The sequence below is a fragment of the Bubalus bubalis genome, chromosome X, assembly GCF_019923935.1.
Source record: "Bubalus bubalis isolate 160015118507 breed Murrah chromosome X, NDDB_SH_1, whole genome shotgun sequence".
Taxonomy (NCBI): Eukaryota; Metazoa; Chordata; class Mammalia; order Artiodactyla; family Bovidae; genus Bubalus; species Bubalus bubalis.
Genome location: NC_059181.1, coordinates 60,281,544 through 60,300,923, shown reverse-complemented (window position 1 = coordinate 60,300,923; position 19,380 = coordinate 60,281,544). Strand labels below are relative to the sequence as shown.

Genomic DNA, 19,380 nt, shown 5'->3' with positions numbered 1-19,380 from the left:
GAATTCTGAAGCTAGAACTCAGGATTAAAGTTTTGATATAGCTATGATTTTACTTACCACATATTGGGCATTTAAAAAATATTCCTCCACTGAACTCCACCCTCATTTTACAGGTGAGGAGACTGGGACTTGTATATGTTTAATTGCCTTGCCTAATCAAAGTCACATAGTGGCAAGATTGAGCACAAACTCTGGTCTGTAGGTCTCCAAACCCCATGTTCTTTTAAATTTTATTCCATTGTCTATTATAAGCAGAATAAATATGTTGTGAAATAGAGGGTCAAATATAATAATGCACAGATGCTGAGGTGCCTCTGTGTATGTGGAGTTTTCTGAGTAATACGTCGTCCACATCTGCTTTCCTGGCTGGTCAATCTGATATAAGGGGCAGAGGCAGGCCTCGCAGTAGACATCAGGCACCTGTACTCATGTTCCCTGCTGAATTGAACAGATGACTCTTTGAATCCCCTTTTCTATTTCTGGGATAGAGGATAACTTTTTTTTATTGTTCCTACCAATATTTGAAGCCACAGTCTCATAGCTCATCAGAACTTGAAGGACAATAATTACAGTAATAATAATAACATTGATGATGACGATGACAGCAACAACTGCTAACGTTCACTGAGTACCTCTATGTGCTAGGCACCATTCTCAACCTTTATTTTATTGTTTTTCTTTGCTTTCTTAATTATTTATTTTAATTGGAGTCTAATTGCTTTACAGTATTGTGGTGGTTTTTGCCATACATTGACATGAATCAGCCAGGGTGTACATGTGTTCCCCCCATCCTGAACCCCACTCCGACCTCCCTCCCCACCCCATCCCTCTGGGTTGTCCCAGAGCACTGGCTTTGAGTGCCCTGCCTCATGCATCAAACCTGTACTGGTCATCTATTTTACATATGGTAATATACATGTTTCAATGCTATTCTCTCAAATCATCCCACCCTCGCCTTCTCTCACAGAGTCTAAAAGTCTGTTCTTTACATTTGTGTCTCTTTTGCTGTCTTCCATATAGGGTTGTCATTACCATCTTTCTAAATTCCATATATATGCATTAATATACTGCATTGGTGTTTCTCTTTCTGACTTACTTCACTCTGTATAATAGGATCCATTTTCATCCACCTCGTTTTAAATGCATAATTTCCTTTAGTCTTCATTACGGTCACATGAAGTGGGCAGTGTTTCTATCCCAGTCTCACAAAGACCAGGAGACAGAGAGAAGTTAAGCACTTAGATTATACAACTAGTAAATGTTAGAGCTAGGATCCAAATCCAGGTATACTAATTGCCAAGCCCACATTCTTAACCACTGAACTCTACAGCAAATATGTTATATATGCCTTTTTGTTTTAGAGGAGTGACTGAGACCTCAGGGTGGGCACAGGATTTGTCTAAAATCATGATGGAAAAGCCTGGCCTAGAAGTCAGTACTCTTTCTACTTTGTCATTTTGTTCTTAACAACATTGTTCTTTGAATTTGACTTTTAGTAGCACCAGAGAATCTCCAAATGCTTCCTGAATAGTCACTTATTTATTCTTTCAGCTTTTCTGTATGATCAAGGAAGGATACATACCAGCTTTCTGATTTCCTAAATAGGAAAACTGTGTCTGTAATAGGTTTAACTTCATATCTAGTCTGCAGCATCTGCTTTATGTTTTTTGCCCATTTTCTTGCTTTCCTTCTTTCTAGCTTCAGGATCCATCTGGGTAATTATTTTTACAGAGATTTGTAGACTTTCTAGCCCCATAAGATATGTCTAATAGGTTGGATATTTCTTAGAGAAAGGTAAACTTGAAAAGAGTCCAGTACTGAAAGCCAAGTCCTAGTTTTCAATTGATTCTGGCTTAAAGATCATTTGGGGGCTTTACTTATTAAGGAGTACTTTAATGTAGTAAGAGACAGAAGGACAGGTAGGATAGGAATCCCATGGTATCAGACTAAAAAGGACCTACCAATTCATCAGATCTAAATTTTTTATGACTAAAGAAATTGAAGCACTGTGACTTTCCCACTGAACTCTCTTGTCATTACTCTGTTACTGTTTCATGACTCAGAGAGGTCTCATCTTAACATGGAAGGAGCGAGAGGAACAAATATCTCCTAGTGGCACAACTAAGCAGAGAATGGAAAAGACCTTATGCCTGCAAGTAATATGATTAATCCCCAAATTCCAGTTTGGTTTTGAAGGTCCGAGAAGAACAGTGTATACCAAATTGGGGTATATCTGGGTATATAGTTGCAGTTACTGCAAATAAATAAAATAAAATTGGATTTCAAGTTGTATGTCATGGAAGAGGCCTTATAATGTATTAGCTAAGAAAGAACATGGCTGCTGGAATAAAATTCCTAAATCAAAATCCTGGCTCTACACTTACCACGGACTCAGGTAACCTCTCTGTGCCTCAGTTTTCCCTTCTGTAAAATAGGGATTTCTATAGTCCCTGCTTTATAGGCTTCTTGTGTAGATTAAGTGAATTTATACCTATAAACTACTTATAGAACTATGGCACTTGCTGAGCATTCAGAAACTAGTAGTTGTTGTTATTATTTATAAGATTGCTTAAATCAGCCAGAAGGCCTCCCTGTGCATGTTGTTGATTTCTTTCCAACCAAAGTGCTCCTTGGACATCCTAGGTGGTAGAAGTAACAAAGCCATTTTCCTGATATATGTACTTATAGTGAACATGCTCAGAACCATTTGAACTCAGACCAAATGACTGGCTTCTAAGAGCAAGAGGCAGGGAGAGCTTCAGTTTGTTTTAAGCACACAGTGGGGTCAATTTAAGTCTGTATTATGGTGAGGTGTCAGCATCTGCCTTCATATTTCCTTGCCTGACCCTGGCATGAAGCCACAAAGATAGTACCTCCACCAATGTTTCCAAAATTACTGTTCTCTAAGTTCCATTGTTTTTCTGAGTAAACAAAGATTTTGAAAAATTGGAAATCTATATTCCTGTGTCTGCTCAGTGTCATAACTCTCAGGGCTGAGTGGAACCTAGATTATAAGACTCAATTCTCTCAGTTAACTTTTCTGCTCTCAACTTGTCATTTATTCCTTAGACCAGGAACCATCACTCTGCAAGCTCTTTCAGAAGCTAACAGAAGACTATGGATGGAGGCTATGGATGGGAAAGAACCTGTAAGTTACCCTGGGGAAACCTCAGTAACATAGGCCAGTATATGATTGTGCTCTAGTGGTAGCAGTGAGTCCAGGACAATTAAATGGTGATAGATAATTCATACTCAAAAGTTTAGAGTTAGAAGGAAATGCTGAATAACATTTCTTGTTTAGTAAGTTAGGCAACTTGAGTTCCAGTGATGGTAAAGGACTTCTCTAGAATTAGCCTCAGAAAGGCATCGCAATGGACCTAGAAACTAGGTCTCTCAGCTTCTTTCTTCTTATACAGCTATGCCCACAAGGTTTTCTTAAGAAAGAAATTAAGCCTGTTTGTAGTTTATAGCATTAATATGTGTTCATATATAAGGATGGAAAATAATTTTCATGACTGTGAACAAGCATTTATTAAGATTTTATTCAGAATGGTTTTACTGCCTCTCCCTTACATTTCTAAGTCAGCTTATTCTCTTTAAGGGCAGGAGATGGCATTGCCATCTTATATCCCAAAATGCACCATTCCATTTAGAACACTGTTACATAGGATTACAAGGAATACTTTTACAGGGCTAACAATTATCATAGAAAGACCAATATGAACAGTCAGGTCACCAAAAAGCATTTTTTTTTTCAGTATCTTCTGTGTAGGTTTCTTCTTGTGGCATATGATGTAATGTCAGCTTCTTAGTTTTGGAATCCCAAAAGGTTATATTTGGGTCTGGTTCTGCCATTCAATGATTGTGTGACCTTGAGCTACTTATTTAATTTCTCTGAGATTCTTCTCTTTGATAAAATGGCTTTAATAATTTCTGTTCTAGCTATCTCACACAGTTTCTTTGAAAGAAATCAATTGAAAGCCAGTTTGTCAACCATAATATGCTATATCAGTTTGAAGTTCTTCTCACTGGTCTGAAGGCTTGGTGCAAAGCTACTGAAATTCAGTAGTATTTGGGTACAATCTAATCTTCTTGCCTTATGCAAGGCAAAATCTTGCTAAAATGGAGAATATATTACAGGGACTTCTTTCTGTGGTTTCTAGTGCCTTGAAGACTAGTGAGGAAGGCCCAGCTATAAGATTGCATGTATAGCAACTCAGAAGATACCAGGAGAGAAGTGGTGTTGTAAGGACTGTCATCCAGAAAATAGACCAGGGCCTTTCTCTGCTCCCTTCTCTCACAGAAACTTGGAACTTAACCATTACATGCCTATGGTATTTTTCTAGCAGGATACTAGCAAGCCCAGCAAGACATTTTATTCTTTTTTGTTGTTGTTCATATTTATTTCTTATTTTTTAATCCAAATATAGTTAATTTACAATTTTTAAGTCATTTTACTCTTAATTCCCTCTCCTGAACTTGCTCCCCCTTTAAAGTTTTAAAAATCAAAGGGTACAGATGGCTTTTTGTGAAGAATCATGTTAGAACATGGGCCCTCTGAATGTGGATCCTTATCAATTTGACCTGTCTCATTGACCTATCCATGGGCATACACATATAGGCAGAAAATTTTATTTTAAAAGGAGAGATTGTTAAAGCAGATTATACAGATGGCATATAGAGGACTTATTTCCTGCATTACTAATGTTGCTTCTGCTCTACTAACAACCCCCCTCCCCAATTCACTAATATTACACATAGTAAGAAGATCAGTTCTTGAAGGAACATCTACTGCAACACTGATCATTTTAGAGATATGAATTTTGAAGTCTAGAGAATGAATGGGACATGCCTAAGTTTCATAATGATGTAGCCATAAAGCCAAGACTAGGCTTCAAGAGTCAAGGATCTCCTCTTGTTTCTCACATAGCTATCACAATTCATACTTTAAGATGACTCAGAGAAAGTTTGGTGAATACATGAATCTCTTTCAGATGGGCACTTGCTTTTCTACCCATCTGGGTAGAAAATACCCACTAACACCTTTGGGTAAGGAGATTGGTATTAGTAATATTTAAATTTTACCATCAGCTATTCAACACTGCAGTCTCTTATCCAGATCATTGAAGGTTTGTTTGGTGAAGCTTATTACAGCAAGATCTAACTCTGCTTTCTTTTGCCAATAACCTGGAGAAAACCACTTCCTTTCTGTCATACTCCCTTGCTCCATCAGGAAAAGTTTTACATGAGTAAATGTCTAAGATGGGTAGGCTACCACTGCAGTGAGCTGTGTGAAATCCAATGTAATCTTCAGGGATTGTTAATCCTACTGTTTCTAGTGACCTAGGCAAAAATGATTCTGTTTAGCCCGTTTATTACTTGTTAAACTCTTAAAGTCACTAATGCTTTTGAGGCTTATTTGAGGAAAGGTATTTAGTTTTTGCTATACTTACCTATAGTTATTCGCAATATCCATGGCTCTTTCTGTCTCTTTTTTTGTAGATCTACCACAGCCCTATAACAAAACAGGAAGAAAGTAAGTCAGATTTCTGATCTACTGGCATTATAAACTGTTAGCTATCCTAATCACAGTAAATGCTATCATCAATAATTTGTAATATTGTATTTATGGATGTATTTATGGATACCTTTGTGTGAAATGAAATTCAGACCTGCTTTTTTAGAAGGTGTCTTTCAATTGAACTAAGGAAGTCACTTTATCTATCTTAGATTTTTGGTGGGGTAGTTGTAGTAATATAGAGAAACACTAATTATATTCTTCTTTTTCTAGACACACAATAGAAATTGTGTGCATTTCCAGCCTAATTTTTCACATTTGAGGTAGCTCATGCCTCAAGCAGATATACAAAAAGGGTCAAGTAAAAACATTTTGTGTTACAAGCGTAAAACCTCTAACCACTTCTCTCACCCAAATGAAGAATCTTTCCATTTAATGGTGATTGAAGGAGAGAGACTAAAGCCCTAATTCTCTCACTGTAGTCTCTTAACCAGATCCCTGAAGGTTTTTTAGGTGAGGCTTATTGCAGCAGGATCTAACTCTGCTTTCTTTTGCTTGAAACAGTGGAACTGAATGAAGTGGGGTTCAAGTTTGTTAGGAAGTGCATCAATATAATTGAGACCAAAGGTAAGATATGAGCCATAGCCTTGGCATCATTTGAATCTGATTATTCTTTTTTAAATGATTTTAAAAATATATTTAATTTTTATTGACGTATAGTTGATGTGCAATATTAGGATCCCAGCCTTGTCATGGCAAAGAGGCTACCATAACTCAATAAAGCCATGAGTCATACCACGCAGGGCCATCCAAGACAGATGGGTTACAGTGAAGAGTTCTGACAAAACAAAAACCTCCAGCGATTCAGTGGAGGAGGAAATGGCAAACCACATCACTATTCTTGCCTGGAGAACCCCATGGACAGTATGAAAAGACAAAAAGATATGGAACTGGAAGATGAATCCCCCAGGTTAAAAGGTGTCCAATATGCTACTGCAGAAGATCTGAGGGCAATTATGAGGGCAATTACTAATGTCTATAGAAAGAATGAAGCAGCTGAGCCAAAGTGGAAATGATGCTCAGTTATAGATGGTGGTGAAAGTAAAGTCCAATGTTGTAAAGAACAATATTGTATAGGAACCTGGAATGTTGGGTCCATGAATCAAGGCAAATTGGACATGGTCAAGCAGGAGATGGAGAGCGTGAACCTCAAAATCTTAGGAATCATTGAACTAAAATGGACAAGAACGGGTGAATTTAATTCAGATAACCATTATATATATATGTGTGTGTGTGTGTGTGTGTGTGTGTGTGTATAGTATCTACTCTACTACTGTGGGCAAGAATCCCTTAGAAGAAATGCAGTAGAACTCATAGTCAACAAAGGAGTCCAAAATACAGTATTTGGGTGCAACTGCAAAAAGGGCACAAACAGTTCATTTTCAAGGCAAACCATTCAACTCCACAGTAATCTGTCTATACCCCAAACACTAGTGCTAGAGAAGCTGAAGTTGAACAGTTCTATGAAAACCTACAAGACCTTCTAAAACTAACACCAAAAAAAAAGTGTCCTTTCCATCATAGGGGATTGGGATGCAAAAGTAGGAAATCAAGAGATACATAGAATAAGTGGCAAGTTTGGCCTTGGAGTAAAAAATGAAGCAGGGCAAAGGCTAACAGTTTTGACAAGAGAACTTGCTGGTCATGGCAAACACCCTTTTCAACAACCCAAGAGATAATTCTACACATGGACATCACCAGATGGTCAATACCAAACTCAGATTGATTGTGTTCTTTGAAGCCAAAGATGGAGAAGCTCTGTACAGTCAGCAAAAACAAAACCTGGAGCTGACTGTGGCTCAGATCATGAGCTCCTTATTACAAAATTCAGGCTTAACTTGAATAAAGTAGGGAAAACCACTAGGCCATTCAGTTAAGTTCAGTTCAGTCACCCAGCCGTGTCCGAATCTTTGCAACCCCGTGAATCGCAGCACGCCAGGCCTCCCTGTCCATCACCAACTCCCAGAGTTCACTCAAACTCACATCCATTGAGTCAGTGATGCCATCCAGCCATCTCATCCTCTGTTGTCCTCTTCTCCTCCTGCCCCCAATCCCTCCCAGCATCAGAGTCTTTTCCAATGAGTCAACTCTTCGCATGAGGTGGCCAAAGTACTGGAGTTTCAGCTTTAGCATCATTCCTTCCAAAGAACACCCAGGACTGATCTGCTTTAGAATGAACTGGTTGGATCTCCTTGCAGTCCAAGGGACTCTCAAGAGTCTTCTCCAACACCACAGTTCAAAAGCATCAATTCTTCGGCACTCAGCTTTCTTCATAGTCCAACTCTCACATCCATACATGACTACTGGAAAAACCAGAGCCTTGACTAGACGGACCTTTGTTGGCAAAGTGATGTCTTTGCTTTTCAATATGCTATCTAGGTTGGTCATAACTTTTCTTCCAAGGAGTAAGCGTCTTTTAATTTCATGGCTGCAGTCACCATCTGTAGTGATTTTGGAGACCCAAAAAATAAAGTCTGACACTGTTTCCACTGTTTCCCCATCTATTTCCATGAAGTGATGGGACCAGATGCCATGATCTTCGTTTTCTGAATGTTGAGCTTTAAGCCAACTTTTTCACTCTCCATTTTCACTTTCATCAAGAGGCTTTTTAGTTCCTCTTCACTTTGTGTCATAAGGGTGGTGTCATCTGCATATCTGAGGTTATTCATATTTCTCCCAGCAATCTTGACTCCAGCTTGTGCTTCTTCCAGCCCATCATATAAGTTCAATAAGCAGGGTGACAATATACAGCCTTGACGTACTCCTTTTCCTATTTGGAACCAGTCTGTTGTTCCATATGCAGTTCTGACTGTTGCTTCCTGACCTGCATATAGGTTTCTCAAGAGGCAGGTTAGGTGGTCTGGTATTCCCATATGTTTCAGAATTTTGCACAGTTTATTGTGATCCACACAGTCAAAGGCTTTGGCATAGTCAATAAAGCAGAAATAGATGTTTTTCTGAAACTCTCTTGCTTTTTCAATGATCCAGTGGATGTTGGCAATTTGATCTCTGCTTCCTCTGCCTTTTCTAAAACCAGCTTGAGTATCTGGAAGTTCTCAGTTCACGTATTGCTGAAGCCTGGCTTGGAGAATTTTGAGCATTACTAGGCCATTAAGTATGACCTAAATCAATTCCCTTTATTCAGCTGTGATTAGTGGATTCAAGGGATTAGATTTGGGAGACAGAAAGTCTAAGGAACTATGTATGGAGATTTGTAACATTGTATAGCAGGCAGTGACCAAAGCCATTCCAAAGAAAAAGAAATACAAGGAGGGCATGTGGTTGTCTGAGGAAGCATTACAAATAGCTGAGGAATGAAGAAAAACAAAGATAGGGGAGAAAGGGAAAGACATACCTAACAGAATGTGGAGTTGCAGAGAATGGCAAGGAGAGAAAAGAAGTCCTACTTAAACTAACAATGCAAAGACATAGAGGAGAACGGTACAATGGGAAAGGCTGGAGATCTCTTCAAGAAAATTGAAGATCTTATGGGAACATTTCATTCAAGGATGGGCACAATAAAGGACAGAAACATTAAGGATGTAACAGAAGTAGAAGGTATTAAGAACAGGTGGCAGGAATACACAGAAGTATACAAGAAAGGTCTTAATGACCCAGATAACCACGATGGTGTGTGGTCACTCATCTAGAACTAAACATCCTGGAGTTTAAAGTCAAGTGCAACTGAGGAAGCATTATTTCAAACAAAGCTAGTGGAGGGGACAGAATGCCAGCTGAGATATTTAAAATACTAAAAGATGATGCTGTTAAAGTGCTGCAGTCAGTAAGTCAGCAAATTTGGAAAATTCAGCCGTGGCCACAGGACTGAAAAAGGTCAGTTTTTATTCCAATCTCAAAGAAGGGCAATGCCAAAGAATGTTCAAACTACTGTACAATTGTGTTCATTTCACATGCAAGTAAGGTTATATTCAGAATCCTTCGAGCTAGGCTTTAGCAGTATGTGAGCTGAGCTTCCAGATGTACAAGGTGGGTTTCAAAGAGGCAGAGGAACCAGAAATCAAATTGCCAACGTTCTTAGGATTATGGAAAAAGCCAAGGAGTTCCAAAAAGACATATACTTCTGTTTCATTGACTATGCTAAAGCCTTTGACTGTGTGGATCCCAACAAACTGTGGAAAATTCTTAAAAAGATGGGAATACCAGACCACCTTACCCCTCTCCTGAGAAAACTGTGTTCTGGTCAAGAAGCAACACTTAGAACCAAGTATGAATAATTTGTGGTTTCCTGCTTTTAGTGATAAAGAACTTCAAATGGCATATAAAATATTTTTAAATACTATCGGGCACTTTTCATGCAGTGTTATGATAGTTCCACTCTAAATAGTTCAGTTTCTGCCACAATACATATTGATTTAAAAATTGTTGGGGACAAAGTTAAAATCCAGCAAATGTGGCATTAATATTTTTCCAGGTTGATGATACTTTCTTATTTCTGAGAATGTTTTGAATGTAGGCAAGGGTAGTGTATAAGCCAGGGCTCTTTTTTTCCGCTAAATGTTGCTTCAATCTTTCTCAGTACACAAAATATTTATTTGCTTCACACCTGCCATACTCTAGCTCTCTCTTACTTTATATCCCTGCCCAAGGACAACTTCAAGGTTGATATCTCCTCCTTTTTCAACTAAACCCAAGCTTCTTTCCAAAATGACGACACTGTTCTCTGTTATCTGCTGCTACTCACATAAGCATTTTTTTTTTTCTATTTACTATAGAATGTGTTCTTTCTAGTTATGTTATTGAGGGTTTGGTACAATCCGAATGAAAGTATGGGAAGAATAATTTGCAGAGATGTTTCAGGACTGTTTCCCTATTGTAGAGGAGGGCTGGAGAGATTGGAGACAGTAGGGAGATCCTTTCTTGTTTGAACTGAATCCATTGTGTAAGTGCCCACTTTCTCTACCTTGAGGGAGATGAAAGTTCTAGCTATATTAATAAAACTGACCTGGTTTTCTTTCTCTAGGAATCAAGACAGAGGGATTGTACCGTACCGTGGGCAGCAATATTCAGGTTCAGAAGCTGCTGAATGCCTTTTTTGGTAACAATTTTAATTTCATAATTCTTTTGGACAGTTGTTTGTATATTAGAAAGAAATATGGCTATAAGAGAAAGGAGACATTGATAAAGGTTGTAGAATATATTTTTAAATATAAAATGTACACTTATTTGCCTATGCTGAGTCAGAGACACCTTTCCTTGAAACAATGATTAGCTTCTCTCCTTCTCAAATCTGGATTCTACCCCAGCCTCTCCATTGGAACTACTCTGGCCAGGCATAGAAGGTATATTCTTGTGAAATTTATGAACTCTTTTCAATTTTATCTTACTTGGTATCCTTATTGACCACTCCCTCCTTTTGAATCTTTCTCTCTACACGACGTTAATGATTCAACAGTCTCTTAATTCTTCTAACATCATGTAATATTCCTTTCAAGTGACTTTTGTCAGGTCCTTTTTCTTCTTATTTTTTAAATCTTGCCTGGGTATTTTCCAGCCTTCTATCTTTGCCCCCCATTCACTTCTTCAACATGTTTTCCTAATGATTAGATTTTTATCTTTGCTATGGATCATATTTTTCTTTTTTTTTACATAAGTCTGGTAAGTTTTGTTACATGCTGTACATCATGACTTGAGTGTTGCAGTTTTGGTGATTTATTTTTTAGTGTGTTGAATTTTGTTTTGCAGTCAGTTATTTGTGTATCAGATTGCTTCATTTGAGGATGATTTTTAATCTTATTAGGACAGATATAAAGTATTCTTTCCTGGCTAGTTTAGCCTTACATCTAAGGTCTAATTTCTTTTGTCTCTTCATTTTTAGTGTTTGGAACTTAAACAGTTGCCAGCTCTGTGAGAGTTCTGGGTATTCTTCAGAATAAAGCTTCTTGGTATTTCTTTGTCTGGCCTCATGGAATTTCATCTTAGGCACTCATGGTTTTGTATTCAGTGACAGACTCAAGTGGACCCACAGCTAAGGGTTTTTCAGTTCTTTTTCTACATAGATCCCTCTTCTCTGGTACTCTGACCTGCAAAGTTTACTCTGCACTTCTAGTTTACTCAGCCTTTCTGACCTCTAATTTTTGTCTCTTCAACTGAGCAAAATGTCCATGCTCAGCTTGAGTGCTCACTCCCCATGCTACCATCCAGAAATCATGTTTTCAGGTAGCAAACTGGTAATGATAAGGCTTATCTTGCTTTTCCCCCTGTTTTAGGGTTCTATACTGTGTATTGTTGAAGTACTACAAACAACTATTTCTTATATTTTGTCCCAGATTCTAATTGTTACCACAGGAGAGAAAGTCTGGTTCTGGTTACTTCAACTCTCTTTGGTTTTTACTAGCACCTCTGTGCTGTCAACACACCAAAATCACTAATCCAGACATCATATCATGAGTTCTAAACTAATGGATCCAGTTTCCCACTGGACCTGTGCTTTTCAAACATATTTAGGTCATGGTGCACATTGGGCTTCTCTGGTGGCTCAGTGGTAAAGAATCCACCTGCCAAAGCAGGAGATGAGGGTTCAATCCCTGGATCAGAAAGATCTCCTAGAGAAGGAAATAACAACCCACTTCATTATTCTTGTGTGGGAAATCCTGTGGCTAGAGGAACCTGGCAGGCTACAGTCCACAGGGTCACAAAAGAGTCAGATATGACTTAGTAACTAAACAACAACAGCAACATATTAGAATGATCATATCTGTGCAACACACTCTGGTAAATAGATAAAACTGATCATGGCTGGGCAGTAATCCCCAAAGGCTGAGGAAATCAGTACTGGAATTTTTGCACAAGATCTCTGTACATAGATATTCCACAAGTACATCTGATTTACATGCCCAAAACTAAACTCATTTTTTATGTCTTCATGAAAACCTGCTCTTCTTCCTATTTTTGAATGGTGATGAGCTGTCTGGTAATCTCAGTTCTCATAAAGTTTCATAGAACAAGTTGAGTGTGAAAAGTTGAAGTTTGGATAAAGCATATATTTTTGGTCTTTTCTGTGGTACATAGCTTAACTTCCACAACCTTACAGACCTGACATCTCAACCTGTTAGCACTTGAGGGTGCTATAGCATCCAGTAATAACAGTAATGTAGATTTTGCATTGCAAATTACATCACTGATGCCTCAATATATGTCTTTGTTTATCACTTTACACTGTTGACTTTTAAAAATGTAAGTTCTGTTTTCCTGGCCAATTGACATTGCATTTTGTAAGCTAAAGGACATTTCATATATAAAACAATTGACAGCATGGCCCAAGATATTTAGTCTTTGAAAAATTATTTAGTCTCATAAATTATTTAGAATTCTATTTCCAGTATCACTACATTCTTCTACCTGGTATATAATAAGCCAAAACAAAATTTCATACTACTCATCCTACTGATTCTGTTATAGAGTGCAATAGGACCGAAATGGTTCATTCAAATCACACATGACAGTACAATTCAGTTGGTATAGTGTATCTGTGCACATCAACCTCCAAATAGGAATATCTAAAAAATAGACAAGTTCAGAATATAAATATTTATAAATATAATGTAAAATAGTGTTAATTTACTTATGTATGCATACAACTGGTAAACCTTGATCCCTGGCCCATTATCTAAGTAATTCTAGATCTGGTGATGATCCTAATTCATTTATTTATTAATTTTAGCAAATATTTGACTACCTACAAAGGGCCAAGCATTACACTCAGGGCTGTAGATTAAACACTGAACATTCTGCTTGTATTTCCTATCTTTGTGCAACTTATATTCTATGGAGAAGACTCAGCTAGCACATAATCTATACTTATGTAAGGAGACCTCCCTTCAAAGCTTCTCTCGTATTATGTCTTCTGGAGATTTTCACTGGGATACTCAATTTCCCTGCTTCTTTTGACCTATCCTGATCTTTTCCCACACCACTATGAATTGGCTGCCTTGGCTTCATGTAGGCTCACCATAATTTATCCAGGAAGAAAAGCATTCATTTTCTTTTGCCAGTATATCTTGTCCTTAATTCTTTCCTTAAGTCTCATGCTCTTTTCCAGCTATTTTTAACCCCTAAATCTGTATACTGTAGACTACCTTCTATGACATCTCCTATAATACTTAACTGTAGGCTTTCTTCTGTTGTTTTCTAGAGCCTTTCATACTTCCTGTACCTAAAAATATGTCTTTTTGGCAAATAAAATATAACAATCAAAAGGGATATATCCACAATTAATAATTATTTTTCAATCAGTTTGTTGGTTGACTAGTCACATTTTTCCCCTATCCTAGATTGTTGCATGATCAGTTCAGTTCAGTTCAGTCACTCAGTCGTGTCCGACTCTTTGCGACCCCATGAATCGCAGTACGCCAGGCCTCCCTGTCCATCATCCAACACCTGGAGTTCACTGAGACTCACGTCCATTGAGTCAGTGATGCCATCCAGCCATCTCATCCTCTGTCGTCCCCTTCTCCTCCTGCCCCCAATCCCTCCCAGCATCAGAGTCTTTTCCAATGAGTCAACTCTTCACACGAGGTGGCCAAAGTACTGGAGTTTCAGCTTCAGCATCATTCCTTCCAAAGAAATCCCAGGGCTGATCTCCTTCAGAATGGACTGGTTGGATCTCCTTGCAGTCCAAGGGACTCTCAAGAGTCTTCTCCAACACCACAGTTCAAAAGCATCAATTCTTCGGTGCTCAGCCTTCTCCACAGTCCAACTCTCACATCCATACATGACCACAGGAAAAACCATAGCCTTGACTAGACGAACCTTTGTTGGCAAAGTAATGTCTCTGCTTTTGAATATGCTATCTAGGTTGGTCATAACTTTCCTTCCAAGGAGTAAGTGTCTTTTAATTTCATGGCTGCAGTCACCATCTGCAGTGATTTTGGAGCCCCCCAAAATAAAGTCTGACACTGTTTCCACTGTTTCCCCATGTATTTCCCATGAAGTGATGGGACCAGATGCCATGATCTTCGTTTTCTGAATGTTGAGCTTTAAGCCAACTTTTTCACTCTCCACTTTCACTTTCATCAAGAGGCTTTTTAGTTCCTCTTCACTTTGCATATTAAAAAGCAGAGACATCTTTTCATGTGCATTTTGGGCACCTGTATGTCTTCTTTTAGATCTTCTGCCCATTTTTTTCACATTTTTAATCTATCTTTTGTTTAAATTAAAATAAATTTTATTGGAGTGTAGTTGATTTACAATGTTATGTTAATTTCAATTGTACAGAGTGAAGTAAGTCATACAGTAATACAAATATCATATGAAATCATTTATATGTGGAATCTAAAAGAAGGATACAAATGAACTTATCTACAAAACAGAAATAGAATTACAGATGTAGAAAACAAGCTTATGGTTCTCAGAGGATAAGTTGGGGTGTATAATTTAGAAGATTGGGACTGACATATACATACTACTTTATGTAAAGTAGATAACTGATAAGGATCAACTGTATACCTCGGGGAACTCTGCTCACGACTTTGTAGTGACCTATATGGGAGAAGAATCTAAAAACAAGTGGATGTATGTATATCTGCCTATTTATTGGTTGCGTTGTTTGTTTGTTTTTTTATGTTGAGCTGCATGAGGTGTTTGTATATTTTGAACATTAATTCCATGTTGGTTGTTCTGGTAGTAAATAAATTCTCCCATTCTGAGGATTGTTTGTTCATTTTGCTTTTTAATTTTGGGGGGGATATCATTGATTTACAATGTTGTGTTAGTCTCAGGTTCTTGCTTTTCCTTTGTTGCTTTTAATATTTGTTCTTTGCTTTTAATTTATGTCAGTTTGATTAATATGTGTCTTGGCATGTTCCTCCTTGTCTTTATCCTGTATGGGACTCTCTGTCCTTTTTGGACTTGGGTGACTGTTTCTTTTCTCATGTTAGTGAAGTTTTTGGCTATAATCTCTTCAAATATTTTCCAGGCTCTATGTCTTTCTCTTCTTCTTCTGGGACCTCTATAATGTGAATACCGATGTGCTTAATGTTGTTCCAGAAGTTTCTGACACTGTACTCATTTCTTTTCATTCATTTTTCTCTATTTTGTTCTGTGGCAGTGATTTTTATCAATCACTGTTTTTCTGCTCACTTCTTTGTTCTACAGCCTCAGTTGTTCTGCTATTGATTCCTTCTTCTGTATTTTTCATTTCAGTTATTGTGTTGTTTATCTGTTTGTTTGTTCTTTAATTTTTCTATCTCTTTGTCAAACATTTCTTATATCTGTGTCTGTGCATCCATTCTTTTTCCAAAATTTTGAATCATCTTTACTATCATCTCTTTGAATTTTTTTTAGGTGTATTGCCTAGCTTCTCTTTGTTTGGTTGTTCTTGTGGATTTTTATCTTGTTCCTTCATCTGCTACTTGTTTCTCTGTTGTCTTATTTTGTCTAACTTTCTGCATTTGTGGTTTCCTTTCTACAAGCTGCAGGATATTTTTTCTTGCTTCTGGTGTTTGTCTCCTGGTGGATGAGATATGTCCAGGAGCTTGTGCTGGATTCCTGGCTAGAGAGACTCAGGCCTTCCCTTTGGTGAGTGTAGCTGGATTTTATCCTTCTCGTGGGCAGGGCTGTGTCAAGGAGTGTGTTTTGAAATGGCTGTGCTGCCCAGTATGACTTTAGGCAACCTGTCTGTTTATGGGTGGGGTTGTGGGTTGTTTTCCTATATTGCTGATTGTTTGTCCTAAGGCATTCCAGCACTATAGCATGTAAGCCATTGTATGGAGCTGGGTCTTGTTTCCAAAATGGGGACTTCCTGAACAGCTCATGTCAATAAATATTTCCTGGTTCCCCTGCTACCAATGTCCTTGTTCCCAAAGTGAGCTGTAGCTGATCCCTGTCTTCTCCAGAGACCCTCCAAACATCCTATGTAAATTTAGCCTAGGTTCCTATAGAGGTACTTCTTTGTGCTGGGCCCCAGTGCTCTTGAGATCTTGTGTGCACCCACAAAGAGTTGAGTCTCTATATTCCCCAGCCCTGTGGAGTTCCTGCACTCAAACCCTGCTTGCCTTTGTCAACATAAAGAAACATAAAAGTTAAGAGTTTTTCATTCAGTGGAAATTTTTAGGACTTTAAGCCTGGGAGACAGCATCTCAAGTGACTCTGAGAGAATTACTCCAAGGAGGCACAGGAAGGAGTCAGGTTATATACAAGTTTACAAAAAAGGGCAAGTAATCTGAATATCAAAAGTATTTTTGTTAATTAAAGAAAACCAGACATCCCAAGCTAAGGAATTTAGCACTTTTCTATGCATGGGAAAATGCAAGAATCTGGGCTCACTGAAATCATTTCTTTCATATGTATCTCAGCTATCTGGGGCCAGTATCCTAGGTTTTTTACATCCTGAGTTCCTTTGTGCTCACCATAGGGTGTGGCTGCAGCCTGATGGCTGCCAGATCACAGGTATTGGTCTTCTTCCTCTGTGCCCTCAGGGCTCAGAAATTCACATTTGGAGGGCCTGAGTCACTGATGACTGTGACATCCTTGCTTACTGATATGGGAGGAAATACTCCATTTCTCATCTTCAAGACCAGATGCCATGGGAGTTCTTCCTAATGCCAGACCCTCAGACTGCCTTAGAGGGCTATTTTTATGTGGGAACATCCTTGTGTAGCCTGCATGCTTTAATATTTTTTAGTGAGAGTGCTATTTTTAGTATGGATGTCTACCACTTCCTTCCTCAGTGTATGCTGGCCATTATCCCCTTGATAGGTGTAGCTGATATTGTAGTGACCGGAGCCTGCCCTGGATATTGAGCTGGGCTTGCCCTTTGCTCTCTGGTTGTCATTGCACTGTTAGGGATGGAGTCTACTCCCTAATTGTTGGAGCATAGGCCCTGGAATCTGTTTCTGTGTTGTGTTTCTGATCTGTAGTGCAAGGTACACAGGATTGGAACATTCCCACTGGGAGAGTAGCCACTGAGTATTCTTCCTCTGGTTCTGCTCACCTGTGAGTGTACTCTGTTCTGTCATATTTCACAAGTTGTGCAAATTGCACTGTTTTTGTAACTGTTCTCAGCCCCATCTTAACTGTCAGTATGCTGTCAATTTGTACTGGTGCCTCTCAGGTGGTGTTTTCACTAGGCCACCAGCATAGATCCACTGATGTCATGTCCCTGTACTGCAGTAATCATGGACCAGTACATGCTGTGGGCACTGTGGGGACAGCTCAGACTCTGGCCTATTCCACCCCTATATGTATGTACCCACAAAGCCTACAGCTGTTAAAGCTAGACCTGTCTCAGATGCAGAGGCACTCATGGTTTGTTCAGATGTTCCACAGACACTGATTTTCCAAAGCCAAGAGCGGGTATGTATGTCTGTGTTTTGCACAGGTGTGAGGAGAGATTTTGGGAAGGAAATGGCAACCTACTCCAGTATTCTCGCCTGGAGAATCCCAGGGATGGAGCCTGGTGGGTTGCCGTCTATGGGGTCACACAGAGTCAGACATGACTGAACCTACTTAGCAGCAGCAGCAGCAGCAGCAGAGGAGAAATTTTAGCTCTTCTTCCTTAGTTTCACAGCCCCTGGGACTCTGCTATTGTTTCAGCCCTACCTTTGCATGTGAGCCACCCACCAACATCTGGTCCTAAGGCTGCCCTAGAGTGCAGGAGCCTACTCTGGTGGGACTGGGGTAGCGGTGGTGCTTGACCAGGGCACATGAGCCTACCCTGAAGGGGAGTCTAGTTATATGTTATGTAGTAAAAATAAAATACAATATCCTCTAGCCTAAAAAGTAAATTTTATTATTTAATGACCACATGAGTTCTTTTTTTCAAGGGAAATGACTGGTAAATACAATCAATTATGTGATTAACTCCTTTGTATTCTAGTAATAGTTTATGACACAGTTCCCATTTGATTAAGGAACATAATTATCAGGTTCACAGTATAAAACACATTTCTAAAATCATTTTTCCTGTGAAAAATTGAAAAGTTACTATTTCCCATATAAGGACAGTTGAATTTACACTTTGGAAGGCATGATTTTAAATTATTTAGCTATATTTTAAAGATTCTTGGCAATTAAAGAGGAATAATTTTGGGAAATAATTCTTCCATTCTCCTCAGCTTATATTCTAAAATCATTTCTTTTTCTATTTTAGCAGTCCTGATAATACTTTTTATACTGTCAACTTAAAAAAAATTCCAACCTAAAAGTTGAGAATTATGCTCTATACTTTTATATGTATGGGAAGATGCAAGAGTCTGGGCTCACTGAAACCATTCCTTTCAGCTATCCAGGCCAGTATCCTGTGTTTTTCACATCCTGAGCTCCCTTGGGGCTCACCTTAGGGAATGACTGCAGTCTGATAGCTGCCAATTCACATGTATTTTTCTATTTCTGAGTACCCTTAGGGCTCACCAGGTCACATTGGAGGGCTGCAATCACTGAAGACTGTGACATCCTTGTTTACTGATATGGCAAGAAATGCTCCATTTCTCAATACCATCCAGAGGCTTTGACTGGCCTTTCAGTTCAGTTCAGTTCAGTTCAGTCACTCAGTTGTGTCTGACTCTTTGAGACCCCATGAATTGCAGCACGCCAGGCCTCCCTGTCTATCACCAACACCCGGAGTTCACTCAGACTCACATCCATCAGGTCAGTGATGCCATCCAGCCATCTCATCCTCTGTCATCCCCTTCTCCTCCTGCCCCCAATCCTTCCCAGCATTAGAGTCTCTTCCAATGAGTCAACTCTTCGCGTGAGGTGGCCAAAGTACTGGAGTTTCAGCTTAGCATCAGTCCTTCCAAAGAACACCCAGGGCTGATCTCCTTTAGAATGGACTGCTTGGATCT

At 38.9% G+C, this 19,380-nt stretch overlaps 1 protein-coding gene across 4 annotated transcripts in view; it reads left to right on the top strand.

Annotated features, from left to right (window-relative positions):
• The window catches only part of OPHN1 (oligophrenin 1), a 613,395-nt gene that overhangs the window by 342,721 nt on the left and 251,294 nt on the right, over window positions 1-19,380 (top strand). For all 4 annotated transcript variants that reach the window (XM_044937016.2, XM_044937015.2, XM_025276610.3 and 1 more), the window contains 4 exons: window positions 3,070-3,148; window positions 5,503-5,536; window positions 6,083-6,145; window positions 10,560-10,634. In XM_044937016.2, the coding sequence (XP_044792951.1) occupies window positions 3,070-3,148; window positions 5,503-5,536; window positions 6,083-6,145; window positions 10,560-10,634 (251 nt within the window). The remainder of the gene's footprint in view (window positions 1-3,069; window positions 3,149-5,502; window positions 5,537-6,082; window positions 6,146-10,559; window positions 10,635-19,380) is intronic.